The 19,710-nt window shown below is 33.9% G+C and overlaps 1 protein-coding gene across 1 annotated transcript in view; it reads right to left on the bottom strand.

Annotated features, from left to right (window-relative positions):
- ATRNL1 (attractin like 1) overlaps nt 1-19,710 on the bottom strand; it is a 408,799-nt gene that overhangs the window by 253,747 nt on the left and 135,342 nt on the right. Inside the window, exons 23-25 of the mRNA XM_084903569.1 lie at nt 19,422-19,500; nt 17,049-17,206; nt 4,944-5,005 (exon numbers count right to left, since the gene is read on the bottom strand). Of these exons, the coding sequence (XP_084759695.1) occupies nt 4,944-5,005; nt 17,049-17,206; nt 19,422-19,500 (299 nt within the window). The remainder of the gene's footprint in view (nt 1-4,943; nt 5,006-17,048; nt 17,207-19,421; nt 19,501-19,710) is intronic.

The raw sequence follows: 19,710 nt of genomic DNA, 5'->3' as shown, positions 1-19,710 counted from the left end.
TCTCCAAAAATTATTTAAAGCTCAATGAAATATATCTCAGTTTCTGGCAAGTAGTAGTTGTCGTTAAACTTTTTCTAAATGAATGGAATTGGTTCTTTAATGGATTTGAATATCTTATCATTTTTCTGACACTGAAGGTCTTATTTGGCATTATTAGCCTTATTTTAAGGTAATACTTTATAACTGTTCTTGATTTGTAATAAGTTACATTGCAAGTGAAAATTTACAGTTCTTTTTAAATATCGGCATTTAAAACGAAAACAGTCTATTAAGAACACTTGCTTCATAAAAAAAAAAAAAAAAAAAAGGCAAAATCACTTGACAAGCTGATCCAGTATTGCTGAAGAGCTGCACGCATCCTTTGGGGACTAAGAGAAAACCCCAGTCTCCGCTGACAATGGGGGAGAAAGTCTGAAGGACCCAGACTTCCCATCAGTCTGCATTCCTCGATGGGACGGTGCCCCTCACCTCACTATGTCCCTCCCACCGCCTCCTTTCTGCCCACTGGGCTTTATGTGAGTAAAAAACTTGTATTACACAACAGGACTGATATTTATGGATTTAACTGTTCCAGTTAGCTTTTCCCTAATATATTTCTTAAGTCAAAAATTTTAAGGGCAATGTCAAGTGTTAGCATCCTACTATCGGGTATTGTGGTAAATTTATCTGAGCAAAATGTTTCATCACTTTCTTTCAGGTCTTTTCCTATTACTAGTGTATTACACAGTGGTTTATAGCTCCTTGGGGGAGATGGGGGGGGGGAGGGAGTAGTTGAGCTTTCTTTTCAAAAAGTGCTGGGTAATGGTATCAGAAGATCTGAGAGGTTCGTCATCCTTCGGTAAAACCCCCCAGTGGAAATGAAACAGAAAAAAAAAAAAAAAAAGAAAAGAAAGGAAACATTAAAAAACAAGCATGTACGCTACAGGGATAAAAAAAAAAAAAAAAAGAGAGAGAGAGCACGGGAACTTAGGGAGAGATATTTCAATAATTTGATTTTAACCTTCATAAAATGGTCATTACGGAAGGGATTCTTAAAATAAAATAAAAACACGGAGTTCATTAAGTATTCCCATTTAGGGAGAATTAAAGAGAATTCAATGAAATGAGTTAGTGTGAGATGGGTTACATTGTGAAGCAGGCCTGGAGAGACGGAAAATACCCTCTGGTGGTAATCTAGTTGGCCGAATGCAAAAAGCGATAATATTGTCACTATTTTACAGCAATTTGAGGTAAATTGAGCATAAAAATCAAGTCTTAAATAATATTTTAAAAGACAACTGTGGCATGTTAATCTTTTATTTCAATTAAAAATTTTGCAAACTAGGGAATTGTGTTGAAATATAGAAACATATTATTTTAAAAAGCAATTTATTTCCTAATAACTTTTCCTCTGGAAAATATATTTCAAAGGTTTTTAAAATATCTTCCTAAACACTTGAGGGATTTTTTTAACCAAGTAAAATGTTAAAAAGTAAATCACTAACTTAGAATGCAAAAAAAACAAACAAAAAAAACAAAAACAAAACTTTAGTGCAAAAATAAATTTACTTCTTTCAGTTATCAAATTGAGAAAAAGATGAAAAACTAAGAAAGCCTTCTGGGTGAAACTGGGAAAACATATGCTCACAGTGTACAGTGGTACCAATGTTCTGAGGGTTTATTAAGCAAGAACCAACCAGACCTTAGGAAGCTCTATCAGTTGAGATGATTTTAAATGCAACGAACTAACAGAAAACTTAATGCCACGTGTACAAACAATAGTGGGACTAAATGGACTTCAAACTCCTTGCTAGGACTAGATGGCACTGACCCAATTTGGATGTTGAAATCCTAAACCCAATGTGACTATATTTGGAGTCAGGAATTAAGAGACAATTAAGGTTAAATGAAATCACAAGAGTGGAGCTCTGATCCGCAGGAATGACCTTCCTATAAGAAGCCAGAGCCACCCGAGAGCCATGGAGCTCGCTCTCCCTCCGGCTCCGTGCACACACATGGAAAGGCCATGGGAACACACACATGGAAAGGCCATGTGAACACACAGCCAAAAGTGGCCGGCCACCTGCAGGCCTGACAGAGAGCGGACATCCGAAACCAAACAGGCAGGCAGATCTCACTGAGACTGACCTACCAGCCCCCGCACTGAGAGGCGATCCATTCCCACAGTGTGATCCACCAGCCTTTGGTACTTTTATGGCAACATGAGCAGAGCAAGACTGATCTGGGTACCAAGTGTAACAATTACCTAAAAACGGGGAGGCGGCTTTAGAACTAGATAATGAATAAAGGTTGGAGGAATTTTGAGGTGCATGTCAGAAAAGGCCTAGATTGCTATGTAAAGACTCGGGAGGGAAACATGGATTAAAAGGCAATTTTGGTGAGAGGTCTCTTAAAATGTATCAGTGGCCTTATTAAAAACAAACAAACAAAAAAACTAAAGTTCAACATATTCTGCCCATATTTTTTCTTAACAATGAGAAAACTTTAATGCTAATTTACACTTCACTTCTGAAACAGGTTTAAATGATGAGAGAAACGTCAAATATATTTTATCTCACACAATGACCAGTGTTTTTTCCACTTTGTCCATGATGACAACATAATAACTGAGACCGCTAAGACATGGCACACATTAATGCTAGCTTGCTTTTATTTAATAGAAGAACTTTTACATTTAAGTAGGCACACAAATTCAAAAGCTTCCAATAAAACCTTAAATAATTCACATGTAGATCCAGCATTGTGAAATTTTACAGAGCTGAACTTCTCAGTATATTCCCTTCCACACTATTCTGCATCAGAAACAGTTTTACTTTGATGCACTAAATAATGTTCATTTGATTATAACTTCTAATACTTTCCAAAAACATATTACAATTATAGCCTCGAGATCCATTTATATTCAGAAGTACAAAGTCATCAAACATTATCTTTATTTAAGATGTTTCCTCCAATTTCACTTTTAAGAGACATTTAAAGCATAAATAAATGGTGCACGCATGTTAGTGATTTGTGTGTGTGTGTGCATTCAATTCTATAAATTAAATTTCTCAAGGGACGTAGATAAACTTGACTGTTTTCAGAGCAAAGTGACCACTATGGCAAAGATATTGACAACAGAAATGGATTAATAAGCAAGGAATGTGAAAACTAGAGGAAACAGTGTAGAAAACAGAGGGGCTGTAAATGGAGAGAGATTCGACTTTCTGTGGAACGGGCCCATATGGATGCATTAGGAGAGATATTCTAGGGACACGGATTTCATCTCAATTATGAAGAACAATTAGCTATCTGGAGATAGGAAATGCTATCTCGGGAGATGGTGCGTGTGCTGTCATTAAAGCCACTCAGGCATAAGCGAGAGCAGAGCTGGGCACGCCGTGTCCCCGGCAGTGTCCTGCCCACCAGCTGTTTCGTAATAAAGGTTCACTGGAGCACGGCCACCCCGTTAGTCTCCACATTGGCTGCGGCTGCTTTAGCATCAGAGTTGTGTCCCTGCCACAGGGACCTCACGGCCCTCACATGCCAAAATGTTTACTGTCTGGCCCTTCACAGCAAGGGCTTGGTGACCGGGGTGGGGAGCGCATTAGAAAACGAAGCACAGTGTGGGTGTCTGGGCGAGATAAACAGTAATGGCCATGGTGGTGTTTAGGAAAGTGCTAGGCACAGCACCTGTGTTGGGCTGGGAAGAGTCTTATTACTGTACGAGCAAGAACTACCAATGTGGTGAGTGAAGGTCAAAGTTCATACTGCACTCGGTTGTGTGTAAAGCTGTGTGCTGTGATGAGGGGCTGTGTCTGCCAGAAGAGGAGACACATCTGTCTAGTTTGTACAATGGCAGCTGACGGACTCAAACAGTTGTGAACAGCATCATCACGCTAACAAAAACAGCATTCCTCCCTGCCCAGACGATCCAAGCTCCCATGACACAGAAACTCAACTGCTTCTCCTCACCCTGTGCTTCTTCGTTTCACTCCCATGGAAAAGCATTTCCACGTTTTGAGAAATCTTCAAACTCTAACATCTTTTTTAGAAAGACATGTTGTAAATTAGTGTATTAAAAACTCTGAGAAGCCATGTAAGCTAAAAAATAAACTAAAAGGGCCTTACTTAACCTTGGTATTACATTTTCCAAAGTTGTTTAATTATGAAATCCCTTTTTATGAAACTACTAGAGGCCCAGTGCACAAATTCATGCACCAGTCAGGTCCCCTGGATGGGGTGGAAACCAGCTCTCCAACATCCCCCTGAGGGGTCCTGGATTAGAGAGGGTGCAAGCCAGGCTGAGGGACCCCACTGGTGCACTGCACCAGGGAGGGACATAGGAGGTTGGCTAGACAGGGAGAGACCACAGGAGGGCTCCAGGGCATATCTGGCCTGTCTCACTCAGTCCCGACTGGCAAGACCCCAGCAGCAAGCTAACCTACCCGTCGGAACATCTGCCCCCTCGTGTCTGTGTATGTCAATCGAGCAGTTGAGTGGCCTTGGCGTATTACGCTTTTGTTGAACGGCTGATCAGGTGACAGGAAACTTAGCATATTAGGCTTTTATTATATAGTATTGTTGCTATCTCGAATAACTCATGTCCTAGGGAATGTTGCTCTATTCAGTTATATTTAGTACTTCCAGATTATAAACTCTTGGAGAACAAAATACATGTGTGTTCCTATCCCTACAGACTTAACACATTGCTAAACACATGTGATAATTTCCTAAGAAGTCACTGAATTGACTTAGTGCTAGGACATGTACCTAATCAATATGGTGAATGTACTGTTCTTATGTGACAGGGGAACCCAAAGGTATCCTCATTCCACTGAACCCACTTTCCATTAAATAGTCCAAAAGTAAAATAATCTTGCAAAAGTATATTTCAAGTATGTTTCCTCTGCTCTGTGACATATATTTAAGCAAATAAATCAAAGTCAATTAAAGCAAATTACCTGAAGAAGGTGACAAAGAACTGCACAAGATCCATGATTGTATTGTGTTGTGAAAATGCAATCTGAAAGATCAAAATAAAATAGAGTTTGAAATTTACTGAATAAATATGGTCAAGTTGCATGGCATTTGTAAATATAATACTTTTAAATGATTAAGACCATTGATCACCATATTATAAATCATTCATGCTGGAATCAAAATCAGTAACAATACCCTCAATCTGTAGTTTGGAAACTTTCTCACCCTAAAATGTTAAAATTAGATTTTAATGTAAGGAGATTCCCATTGGCTAGTGAAATGGCCCTTGCAGATAATCAACATGTACCCATTTTGGTCCTATGGTCATTCCCACGAAAAATACAACAAGATTTTTCAAGTCACATTTAAAGTGAATTTTAAAACTTTAGCCCACATAAATGTACCTTAGGCATTCCTTTTTCTGAAATGATTTTATTCATGTTATCTAATAATTATTCAAAAATTAATCAAATCAAAAAACCAATTAATGGTACTATTTAAGAGTATCTTCTTTTGCCCTGTTTTTAAACAGCTCTCAAATAAATGATAAAGTGAGTACGAAAATACTAAGCTAGGTGAAACTACAGCAATAGTAATGATAAATCACATTGAATGCATGCTCAAAATCTAAAACCTAAAATTAAGTAAAGCTACGTTTTTCTTTAAGTAATAACAATCAACATTTTGAATTTGTGATTCAAATAACAAGTTTGCATTACATACATTTGGATAGAGAAGTAGATTGTTAGCCACAAAATAACAGAATTCTTATTTGTTTTGATTATGAAGGACAAAGTGCTGTTTGTGCAAATGCCCAATTGCCATAAATTCTGATATTTGATATAAATGAAAATATAAATGAATATGCTAAAATTATCAAACTAAAATCATATAAACTAAAAGGGCCCTACTTAACCTTAGTATACATTTTCCAAAGTTGTTTAATTATGAAATCCCTTTTTATGAACCTACTAGCGGCCCAAAAAAGCAAAAGAGAGGTTTTCAAACAACTATTTAGATTATAGTCTTGCAAAATGCCAACATAATAGAAGTTAGTCAACTAATAATATCTCAAAGACGACTGATGTTTCAGGTAAGCAATTCAAGATCTCATTAGGTTCTTATTTATTATTAAGAGGCCAGGAGCATGAAATTCGTGCACGGGTAGGGTGCCTAGGCCTGGCTGGTGATCAGGGCCGATCTGTGGGGCGACCAGCTAGGCAATTGGGGGACCCCACTGGCACCTGTCTTGGCTGGCCCGGAGCCTGAGGGCAGCTCCTGCATTGAGTGTCTGCCCTCTGGTGGTCAGTACACATCATAGAGACCAATCATTCAACTAGTTGTTCCACCATTCAATGGATTTGCATATTAGGCTTCTATTACATAGGATTTTTTCAAGAATTTAAAGCAAATCGGAGATTAAATTACCCATTATTTAACTATGAAAACCTAGTCCAATAAGCATAAATTTCCTATAGATAATAACATACTGCTAATTGATATAATAATATGTATCATTCCTAATAAATATTTCAAAAATGGAGTTAAATAGAAAATGGTAATATTTTAAAAAATAAAACTTATTTCTGGATATAAACATAAAGAATAAACATACTATCCAATTCTGTATAAATATCACAGTGATTATAATCCTTGAGTATTATCTATAAAAATATAGTGGGTTCAATTATTTTTAGAGCAAATAAATGCCTTAGTAAGGGAACTTACAACTTTCCTCCTGGTTCAATGCAAAAACTTAACTGGTCTCCTTGACTTCAATTTCATAACATCTGGTCACTCTTCACCCAGCTAACAAAAAGTTCTCTTTGAAATGGCAAGAATTTTCTGTGATTCCCCTCTTCATAGTCCTTCATTCTTCTGCGTAAAGTCCCTCGATATTTTCCATCACTTTTAGCTTGGACTGCAACTTCCAAAATATGACCCCTGTTTCTTTCTCTGCCCCTGGCACTGACTCAGCAATCTGATCAGATAGCAGTACTAGTAGTTTCCAATATCCGCCATCCTTTATCAACCTCTGTTCCTGTCTCTTTCGTGGCCTCGACTGTACCACTGTTGTCCCTACCACATACTTCTACAACAGAACCGCTAAAACAAAGAACAACAAAAAGCCAACTAAGTCACTGTTGCCTCATTCACATTTCTAATTTATTTTGGCATCAGAATTATTACATAAAGTAGGTAATGTCATTAAATCCATTTTATAGATGAGGAAATAAAGATTTACAGGTTACACCAGCAATACGAGGAGAGCTAAAATGGAAATCAATGCACTACAAACTCTCATTTATATGTTCTACACTCTCCCAAGACCTGTGTACTGAGTATCACAGTGTACTGTGACAATTAGCTTACCTTTCTTTTCTCTCCATCTGACTTCAAGATATTTGAAGTCAGGCATTACAACGTTCAGCTATACCTTCCTAGCTACTACCCTGTTTCCCCGAAAATAAGACAGTGTCTTATATTAATTTTTTCTCCCAAAGTTGCGCTAGGTCTTATTTTCAGGGGATGTCTTATCTTTCCATGCACTAGGTCTTATTTTCAGAGGATGTCTTATTTTTGGGGAAACACAGTAGCAAAGAACCTAGAATTTTGACTTATGTTTAGTAAATAAATTGCAGTAACTTTTAGAGATATAGATCTCAAAGTTCTAAATAGAAAGTCTTAAAACAGTTTCTTTTAACTAAAGGTCAAGCTGTACAAGAAAATAAAAATTACTTTTATATCAAGATTATGTCAGTTAAAATACGTAAAACTTTATATCTACTTGTATATTACTTGAAGTTAAAAGATATTACTTGAAGTTAAAAGTTATTATTTTTTCAAAATCATTTTGGTGGAAGCTAAAGGATATTGTTAAAAACATTTATAGCCCTAGCTGGTTTGGCTCAGTGGATAGAGAGTCAGCCTGCAGACTGAAGAAACCCAGATTTGATTCCAATCAAGGGCACATGCCTGGGTTGTGGGCTCGATCCCCAGTACGAGGCATAAAGGAGGCAGCCAATCAATGATTCTCTCTCTTCATTGATGTTTCTATCTCTCCCTCTCCCTTCCTCTCTGAAATCAATAAAAATATATTTAAAAAAAAACACATTTGTAAATGCTAAAAAAAAAAAAAGGTTCCATTAAAATGACAGCATAAAGAGTTGAATGTAATAATACCTGTTCTTCATTATAATATTAGCATATTTATGAGGTTTCCTGAAGAGCCTCAATTTTAGTTTATAAATCAAAAATATACACTATAACAATAAGAGTAATGGCTTAGAAATCTATACTCAATTTATGCTTGTAAAACCATCTTTTAGAATCCTATGATTTGCAATACAGGTTGTAAGTATAAAGAGTTATAGTTTTGGTTTAAGAGGATGTTTGGGAAAACAGGAGAAATTATGGTAACATGAAAGTCAGGTTTACAAACCATGAGCTTAAGGGAATATATACATGCTGATCAGTCTCCAATCTATTTTCTACCTATATTCACATATACACAAAATTTAAAATTATGACTATTATTTTATCTTGATTCACTATGAATAATTTATACATACTTTAATTTTATTTTGGTTTCAATGGGTTTTGCTTTAAGAATTTTAATGTTTCTATTGATTTATATTGTTTACTACATTCTTGCAGTTAACCTCCTAGGAAATGACTCAAATAAAATAAATCAAGCATCCATATTTAAAATTGGCTCTTCAGAGATTATGACATTATATGAAGGTACAGCTTTGTTCTATTAATTTTTTAAATGAGTATTAAATATTTTTAAAGTTGAGAGGATTGCTTAATCTATTGTATAATTTTCATGGATACCATTTTAATTTTGGATTTCAAGCAAATACATCATATGGGAACTCTGAGATGAATGCAATTTAAATAAGGGATTTTCTCTCTTGAAATGTTGCCATTTCTTAGATGGGGTGACATAAATACTCAAATATTTCATATTTGGAAAGACCATAACATTTGAAATACACTCACGATTACAGGCTAATAATATCTTCATTGAGGTATAATATAAACACAATTAAATTCCATTTTAATGAATAGTTTATTGAATTTTGGCAATATTTACAAAGCAACTTAATTACAACCATATGGAAGATGTCCTTTGCTTTTGCAATGGAGCCCCTCCATAGACCCTAAAACTTTTATTTACTTTCTATCACAATAGTCTTTATTTTCTATACAATTTCATATAAAGGAATCACAGGATATGTAATGTTTAATGTTTAATTTCTTTCACTTAGCATAGTATTTTATTTTGTTTCTTTAAATATATTTTATTGATTTCAAAGAGGAAGGGAGAATAAGAGAGAGACAGAAACATCAATGATGAGAATCATGGATTGGTGCCTCCTGCATGACCCCTACTGGGGATTGAGCCCACAACCCAGGCATGTGTTCTAACCTGGAATCAAACCTTGACCTCCTGGTTCATAGGTTTATACTTAACCACTGAGCCACACAGGCTGGGCTATTCAGCACAGTATTTTAAAGATTTGCCCATGTCACTACTTTGTATAAATATTTCATTTATTTTTTTAAATATATTTTATTGATGTTTTACAGAAAGGAAGGGAGAGAGATAGAGAGCTAGAAACGTAGATGAGAGAGAAACATCGACCAGCTGCCTCTTGCACACCCCCTACCGGGGATGTGCCTGCAACCAAGGTACATGCCCTTGACCGGAATCGAACCCGGAACCTTTCAGTCCGCAGACCAACGCTCTATCGCTGAGCCAAACCAGTTTCGGCAAATAAATATTTCATTTATTTTTATTGAGTAGCTTTACAAAGTATGTATAGAGCATAATTTGCTTATTCATGCTCCAATTGATATATTTATGAATTGCTTCCAGTTTGGGGGTTTCAAGAGTAACAGAGTTATAAATGTTTGTGATTAAGACTCTTTCTGCAATCTGTTTTCATTTATCTTGTGGGGGGGAAAAAAACAAGAACTAGGAGTGGAGTTGCCAAGTGGGATAAATTTTATAAAATAAGCAATATTGTTTTCAAAGTCACTGTACCATTTTACATTGTCACTAATGATGTATGTGAATTCCAGTTACTCCAAATCCTTACCAGTACGTGGCATTTTCATTCTTTTAATGATTAGCCAGTGCAGTAGACATGTAGTGGTATCTCATATGATTTTATATATATGACACATAAGTGAAAGCATGCAATATTTATTGCTACATTATTTTTTAAAAACTCCAAATTTCCAACAATATGCAATGGAGTTGCAGAACCTGGTCAAAATTATTCTAGTATTAAAAATTTTAATGAATATTATATAGAAATAAAAGTGCTTGCTCTATGTTATATAAAAATCATTAGAACTTTATACAATCAAAGTTTATAATTTTTGTTAAAGAGTTTAATTGTATTTAGAAGGGAAATTCATGACTTAAAAACTTGCTACTGGAAGAACTTTAGTACTCAGATTCATTTTACAAATGGAAAGACTGAATACATGCTTTATAAGTCATATTCTTAGAAACCCATATTTTACACATACACCATCTTATCTAATTCTCACAATGTTATTGGTTATAATAAATGACATTAGTAGCAATATTTAAAACAGTGAGTCAACAAACCTTTCTGTTAAGGACCTGTAAATATTCTGTAAATATTTTCAGCTTTGTCAGCAATATGGTCTCTGTTTTTATTACTCATCTCTGACATTACAGTGTAAACTTGATGATATACCTTCCTTCACTTAATCTCTAGAACATTTGTTACCTTTCATAACCAATCAGATATTTGAACTGCAATGCTAATAACTTGAAAAACAGAAAGACTGCATAGAGCTTAGATGCTTTGCATTTTACGGTAGTGCTGTGCATTAACACTTATACATCACTATTTAAATTAAATTAAATTAGTTTGAATCTAAATTACTGTTTCTGAGTAACTGAGATTTGGTAACTCACTATTAGGTCAATCTGCAAGCTGATCATAATTTATGCATGATTTTTTAAAATAAGAATAATGCTAGGGATCATTCTTCAATTTGCCATTTTGATTTCTGCATTAGACAGGGATGTCCCCATGCTAATACTGGTTTAAGCTAATTCGGAACAAAGCAGAAAGAGAACAGAATCCGAATGCTGCTGCTGTCTGCACATTTTCATCACAAGCGTGTTGGCAATGGAACGTATATGATGAGCCAGTTGAGCACAAAATAAGGTGGTTAGCTACTAAATAAGTAGGTACTGAAGTAAGAGGAAGTTTTATCTTATGCATACCATTGAAAAGTAAGAGTTAAAATACAAAATGCTGGTAAAGATATCCTTGTGTAATTTCCCCCCAAAATTACACCAAATTATTGTAAGTTTGAGTATTTTATCATATATATATGTTAAAGCATACTTTTTTCTTTCTTTTAAGCTTCAATTATTTTGTAATCTTTCCTGTTTAGAATATTACAGATGTCCCCTCCTTTTCCCCCCAATCCACCCCTTGGCCTGGTTCCTGCCCCACCCCAGCCTTTTTTATCATGAAAACTAGGTTGGCATAAGTTTGAGAAGTAGTATTTGATATTGCTAATCTATTTTATCCATTACTTAACTACTACAGTAAATACACTAATCAGGAAATATAAATATAAGGCATATGTTAGATGATACCTCAGAAACATTAATCTCTGATGAAAAGTCTTCGTAACTTTGAAAACCCATCTTCTCGTCTAGAATTCCCGCTCAGGCATCCTGTCCCTTTGCTGAACTCCTGTTCATTCTTCAAAATCTTGCTTCGCTAGAACTTTCTCCAAGAAGATTTCCTACTTCACTATCACCTCAGGAGCAGTTACAGGGCTGGATATATCACCTAGCATCTCCAATTCTTAAATACCATTCACACACATTTCTGCCAAAGGGAATGGCTCGGACGACCAAAGTATATATCCCTGAAACTCTGTATAAAGACTCTATAGATAGAAGAATCACTAAATTAGGGTGCACTAAAACTGACTAAAGTAGAATGGGGTCAACATGGGAAACAGAAACTAGAGACAAAGAACAATTACACTAACGATTCAGGAACTATGTGTAGAACTCGGTACAGGGACGGTAAAGGGATGACATTTTCGGTAATATGAGGGGATGCTGAGATCTTGAAGTTGCAAAAGACATTTTCTCTCTCTCTGATTTCTAAACCTGCAATGTCCCTTGTTTTACTTTAAAGCTCGTTTAAAGTTGAATTTCTTTACCTACAAAGGAAAAACTGCTGACAGTACAATTCTCGAGCTACGTGAGGACGAAGGCGGCTTTGTGTACCGTTTTATCCTCTAGAAAAATGACCTGTGTAAGCTTGAAGCTTTGCGTCTGCTTGAAAGTGCAGCCAAAAATGTATATAAATGTTCAATTTCTGACATTTCTGCAAGAAGCACTAGTTTAGATTAGCATTTGACTGATGAAATACAGAAGATACCATTACTATAATTTTTCATTTCGCTCATTATTTGTAGAAATTTACAAAGACCTATTATTATGCTAGAATGTTTCATCTCAACAGTCACATTAGACTGAAATTGGATCAAGACAAATGAAATACTTTTCTACTTTCTCATATATCAGCAAAAACTTCTCCTTATTCATGGATATTTTTTAAATTGATCTCTTCAGTCTCAAGTATACAGAGAAACACTACGACCAAAGGTGCTCAAAAGAATAGTATAAAAATACTACTGACATTAACTAAAGTAAAATCTGTGTATGTTGTTTTGCTTACAAAAAGGATATGATACAAAGATTTTTTACATAAACAACAAATAACTAAATACTTAAATATTCTCACATTTTATGCTACTGCATATTTTAAAAAGAATTAAATTACAAGTTGAAAGGCTATACACCTAAAGGTCTCTCCCTGTGCAGCGATTCTACTGAAGCCAAGATTAAAATAAATTAAGTAAAAATGGTCATAAAATTTAAATGTTAATTTTTATCACAATGTTCTCACTTGTTGGAAACTCACTGAGAGCTCTGGAAGGAGGAGCAGTGGTATTTATTCTTGAACAGAGTATTCGTGGTATCTCAATGGTGTATGGAAATTTTTCAATAGGAATTAAGTTTTTTTTACTTTTTTATTTCAGCCACTTTTTAAGATAACTGCTCCCACCTAGTGTAGTCCCTAAATATTTATGAGAAGTTTCATCTATGGATTTTAAGATTTCACATAAGTTGCAGCTCGTTGGAAGCTGCAACAGAATGCATTTATGAAATCTAAAATACATAGAAATCTGTCTGCAACCTAACTACCATTTATTTGAAAAGTACCTGGAAGCATAAATCTAAGTAACTAAATAAAACAATTTGGAAATAAACATAAAACCACATTTACAGTAACTGTCCCTTTAATTGGTTAACTAGCTTGTGGCTACCATATTTGTTCCATTTACTATTTGGACTCAACATTATGTAAGAATTATATCTCCTCACAACATGGAGTAACAGTGAATGGACTTATCTTCATATTTAAACAATTAGTAAATAAGACAAAATATCTGAAACACTTATTTTCAGACACTGGAAATCAAGCAGTGCAGGACAATCATTCCTGAGGGGAAACAAATGAGGTGAGCCTTTAAATGTCACAGATCATTGTGGTGTTTGTTTTTTAATATATGTTTTTATTGATTTCACAGAGGAAGGAAGAGAGAGACAGAAACATCAATGATGAGAATCATCATTTGGCTTCCTCCTTCGTGCCCCCTCTTGGGGATTGAGCCTGCAACCCAGGCATGTGTCCTGACCAGGAATAGAACCATGACCTCCTGGTTCAAAGGTCAACGCTCAACCTCTGAACCAGGGCGACCACTGTGATTTTGAGGCTGCATCAAAGGGACAGTAAGCCCAGGTGCATTCCGGGAACTCCCAATTTGAAGAGAAGAAGCTGAGAATGTGGTGGGCGGGCAGTGAAGTTTAGGGATGGACTACTGGAGAAGAGAGAACTCCCAGAGTGCTCAGAGCTTTGCTCCTGGCCCCTTGAGCCTTCAGGTGAAGACTACTCACTGGTGAAGGAACTGTCCGAGGCTGGGGAAACAATAATCTGAAAGGAGCAGAGAGAAAAATTCTCAAAAGCACAGGAAGTTGGGAGCAGTTTATGATCCTACCAGTCTGAGTGCAAAACTTGTAATTCAAGTGTCATAGAATAGAGCAGCAAGAAGGCAGTGCCTAGGAGTGAGCTGATCACCCCTAACAAAGCATAGAAATAAGCCTTGGAAAGTTTAAAAATTTTGCAAATAAATTAACTCTATCCCATAACCAAGCTAAACATCAATATTGGTGAATATCTAGCACCCAAAATGGTTAAATTCAGAATACTGGGCATCTAATAAAAATATGAGCCATAAGGAGGGGCAAAATAAAATAGAAAGAAACGCAAAGCTACACAAATGACAGAATTTATAGACAAGGAAGTTAATAGTATGGTAATTGTAATCTATATGTTTAAAAAGACAGAAAAGATATGGAGCATATTAAATAGAAATGTGGAACATATTTTCAAAAAAACTAGTCAAAATTCTAGAAATAAAAAATATAATGTTTGAGTCGAAAAATACACTGCCTGGGACTAATGTCAGATTAAACACTATAAAAGAAAAGCTTGATGAACTTGAAGATATATAAAAAGTATGCAAAAGGAAACCCATATAAAATCATGAATTAAAAAATAAGAATAGAGCATTAGTAAGCCAAGGAACAATTTTAAGCCGTCTAATATACATACAGTTGGAATTTCTAAAGAAGAAGAGAGGAATGGGATAAAATTTTGAGATAAAATAGCCACAAATTTTCCAAATATGGTTAAAATTATAATTTTATGAATTTATGAAGTTCAATAAAATCCACCGCAAAAAAAAAAAACATAAAGAAAACTAAACCTACACACATCACATCATAATCATATTGGCCAAATCCAATAATGAAGAGAACAAAAGTTTTCAATGCAGAAAGAGGAAAAGGACCCATTACATTAAAAAGCTACAATTTAGAATTATTTAATCTCCATGAAAGTAGAATAAAGACATTTTCAGAAATATAGGCTGATATAAGTCATTGCCAGCAGATCTGCCCTAACTTGTTAAAAGATTTCCATTAGGCAGTGAAAAAATAATATTTGATAGAAATCTAGATTTACTAAAAGAGTAACTATGTAGGTAAAATAGAAGATGATTTCTTATGTGTCATGTCTTTAAGTAAAGTTGACTATATCAAAAATAGTAAGTGTCTAATGGATTCTATATTTATAATATATGAAGTAGTAAAATTAACTTAATAATGGCACTAAGACCAGAAGGAAGAAAATAAAAATATACTGTTTTAAGGTTAACATTCAAGAAATGATAAACCATAAAATAACCACTAAAATAATTTAAGAAAATTTATAGAAAAATACTATTGATTCTAGCATAATTCTTTCAGAAAATTAGAGGAAGGACTACTGCCCAATTCATTTGGTAAGACCAGCAGTACCATAACACTGAGATTACAATAGAAAAATACAGACTAATATTCCTCAATAACCTGGGAATAAAGTTCTTAACAAAAATATAACAAATCAAATCCAATAATCCAATAATACATAAAAAAATAAAACAAAATGATGAAGTAGAACTTACACCTGAATAGCAAGGTTGGCTAAACATTCAAAATTAATCAATATAATTCAATTATATTATTAATAAATCTCAACTAAAATAATTTTACTATTTTATGATTAATAATTGAAAGTGTATTATAGTCCTATAAACAAACACAGACCTTAGGAAAACATATTCCTCATGACTAACATAATCATTTTAATAAAAAGGTAGAAATAGAACTCAACCTTTCTTGACAATCATAGTTATTTTCCACTCTATTTTTCTGAGAGAGTGGAATATTTCAACTTTATTTTAGTTTGGCATCCAGAAGAAATTGTTAGTATGTTCTCAAAAGAAACTCCAATTTAGAAAGTTAATTTCTAATCATTAAATATTCATAAGCATTCTAAAGTAACAATGTAATGTTCTTAAAAATAAAATACAATTAGATAACCAAGAAATAAAGGGCATGAAACAATTAAAAACATTAACAATTACATCTGTTTTATTTACTATTTAATAAGCCTTATAGATGAGGCCTTTTGTTACCTTCAATCATAATATGAGAAAGATTTTTCCAGGAAACATGATTTTTAAAAATTACTCAGTCTTCTCAAAAAATACAAATTAATAAAAATAAAACATGCAAACATTTGTAGTCACAGATCATAAGTTATCATTTATTAATATAAAAGAAGGAATAATCTGTAAATTTTTAAAAGATTTTGAAACAGACCTAGTGCAGGACTTGGCATATATGAACTATTCAACAAACTAATTTCAATTCAATCAAATCAAACAGTCATAAAAGAATGAATAAATGAACAAATCCCAACATTACAAAGTATAGACTTTCTGTACTCTCATAAAAGCATAAATTAGGAACTCAAACCATGAACATTTCAAGACAAAGTATCCTAAATATTTCCTAGCAACAATTCTAAAGCTGTTAGCCTCTTGCTGAGCTCAATAAAAATGAACCATACGACACAAAAATAGCAGAGATAAAGGTATCAACAATAAGAGGCAGTGGATCTGAAAGAACTAACTGTTAAGTTCTGCCAATGCTTAATTTTCAGTGAAGATTTAAATTATGTTCAGTGTATAATAAAGGTAAAATTAGGTTACTAAACACAGCAAATAATTTCAAGTGGGATCATAAGAAAAGAACGCGTATTTAAACCTCGAATTATACAATTAATCAGAAAACCTGAAGAATCTCATTATTTCCAGCTTAATGCTTTTTTAGAATGCCATTTCATTAAAAATTAGTACTTTCTTTTATTGCATAAGTATTATTTTTTGGACGTTTTATAGAAATATTAATCACAAATATTTGTGTAACCTTTTTCTTATATTGTTCAAAACATAGAAATCCCATCTATAGCATCAATTGGAAAGAAACCATTCTTTTTCTCATGAAAATACTCAATTGTCACTAGACTGACTACTTTTTTAACACTCACCTGTATCTTAATAGGCCAGGAAAAGTTGCTGACGTACACATAGAAGGTAATGTTAGGATTGCTTTTGAAGTTAAATTTTTCATAGGAAAAACTATCTCTGTATTCCTTCACGTTAGTCTTGGAAACTATAGGGGTCTCCTCCCCAGATATTGTTCCAGCTAAAATATAAATAACAAATATAAATAATTCATATTAAGAAACAGACCTTTATAAAAAAAAATGTGTGTTGTACTTCTTTTTATAACTGTACTTATAAGAACATATTTATCAAAATAAACTCATGTTTACAATTTAGAGTGACAAAAGAAAAAAAATAATATTTGCCATAAATATAATAAAACACACTTTTAAAAACTGCACCACTGACTAGGTGCTAGGCACTAGACACTTGTCTCAAGGACTCAACTACTGAAAGGTAAGCCCCTCTTTGAAACTCAGATATACATGGCTCATGACACTGAGCTCTTTCTACTTACTACTCCACAGACGATTTCAAAATAAATTAGGCCATATTTCACAAGTCTCAATTAAATTAAAAAAGGAGGGGAAAATCAATGTATTTGTTTTACCACAAAGTGAAACATCACTAATGTGAGTAAACCGGAAGAAGGCTATAATTTAAAATAGGAGCTAAATGCTCCATCAGTTAAATAAATATTTGGTATTCAAGAAATGTTTACTAAAATTAATCAAATGAAATGAAGCATTTTTTTAATCCTCACCTGAGGATATGTTTTTCATTGATTCTAGAGAGATACCGAGGAGGGAAGAGAGAGAGGGAGAGAGAAAGAAACATCGATGTGAGAGAGATACACAGAAACATCGATTGGTTGCCTCCCAGAAGCACCTGTCAGGGATGGAGCCCACAATCTGGGTATGAGACCAGGACTCAGACTCATGACTCTTCAGTGCACAGGATGACACTCTAAGTCACTGAGCCACACAGGCCACGGGTAAAATAAAGCATTTCCAACGATCTTATCAAGCCCTCGACTTCATTAAAAGTAAAAATAATTACAATTAGTATGCTGAACACCTGAATATTTCTGACTTATCATTATTCCAAACTGTCCTGGATGCTTTTAAAAATGTAGAATTTCGCACCCGGTGTGGCAGGTGTGGCTCAGTGGATGGGCATCGTCCCATGCAGGGAAAGGTTGCTGGTTCCAGGTCAGGGCACATGCCCAGGTTTTGGGCTCGATCACTGGTGTTTTGCTCTCACATTGATGTTTCTCTCCCTCCCTTTCCCTTCCACTCTCCTAAAAAAATTAATTTAAAAATCTTTTTTAAAAATGTAGATTTTCTTGAGTTCCTTCTTCCAACCTGATAAATAAAAACGGTTCTGGGAATCAGAAAGTGACAAGTAATTTATTACATAATAAAATCATTGTTCTAATATTGACAAAATTAAATGTATTTTGAACTACTTTACTATACAGAAGTAAAGTTCAAATTAACAGTACAAGTCGTAAATTGTTAATTAATGAAACTCATGGTGTCAAGATTTTACTATATGTTTTTACTAATCTAACAAAATGTCTATATGTTTGCCTTAATTTCTCATTTGTTACATGTGTATTACAGATTCTGGAATGCCAAAGATTATATGTTTCCATGACCTTACATATTAAAATAGCATAATGACTTAATTTTCAGAAAATGGGCAGTATTTTCTTTTGAAAAAAGTTTCCAGTGCTTTTATGCAACAGTATAACTTTGATATAGAAAGTAAAATGCAACAGAATTTCCTAAGATATATATTAAAAAGTTAGCATTCTTTTTCATAATCTAAATCTAGATTTGTACTTAATTATATTTCTTAAAAGTCAGCAATTTAATTTATCAAGTTTGTGATGGAAGACATATTAAGTGTAGGTTTTGTTTTTAACCCTCGTTCAGCACCAAGGCTGACAAGGATTGGGAGATAGTTTTCTAAATTTGAAAGTAATAGATAAGTTGTTAATTCGTCAGCATTCACAGAAGAATGTCAGTGTTTTATATCAACATAAGGTTAATAATTAAATTTCAAGTTTCAATAGTGAATCAAATAATTGAAATCTGTCTCTTTAGTAATTAAAAAAAGTGATATGCCTTAATTAAAATCATAGCAATTCATGACAGTGCCATTTAAAAAAATTAAGTCATGTATTATATTTGCTCCCTGTTTAATTTTAATTGAATAAGGGAGAATGTTAGCAAATAATTAAAATTTATTATTAATGCTACTTATTATTTTTACTTGAAACAGCACAGTGATTGGGCATGTAATATTATTTTCATTTCAATTATTTAAATTAACAGTAAAAGGTCATGCTAGAAGACCTTCCACACTGAAACAGATGTGAACGATACATGGCAACAAAATTCTCTTACCTGTTGAACCAACTGACCAAGTAATGTTGAGATTAAAGTTGTTTGAGGCATTAATCGAAATATCCAAGTTTTTGTTAGACTACCAAAAAAGAAAATATTAAGGTTAAAAAAATCAAATTATAGTAACTAGATATGTTCAATGTTTAATTATGTCCTTGCTATATTTTTCAAATTCTACAATTACGACAACATTCAACTGAGTTACTGTAGATACCAATTACAACTCTTTAGATAACAGAGTCAAAGGTAGATTGAAGGTTCCCATTTATCCTCTCTACTGAAATCAGGC

This window comes from Pipistrellus hanaki (assembly GCF_964339955.1).
Source record: "Pipistrellus hanaki genome assembly, chromosome: 14".
Lineage (NCBI taxonomy): Eukaryota > Metazoa > Chordata > Mammalia > Chiroptera > Vespertilionidae > Pipistrellus > Pipistrellus hanaki.
The sequence above is the reverse complement of the archived record's forward strand: the minus strand, read 5'-3'. Positions and strand labels throughout refer to the sequence as shown.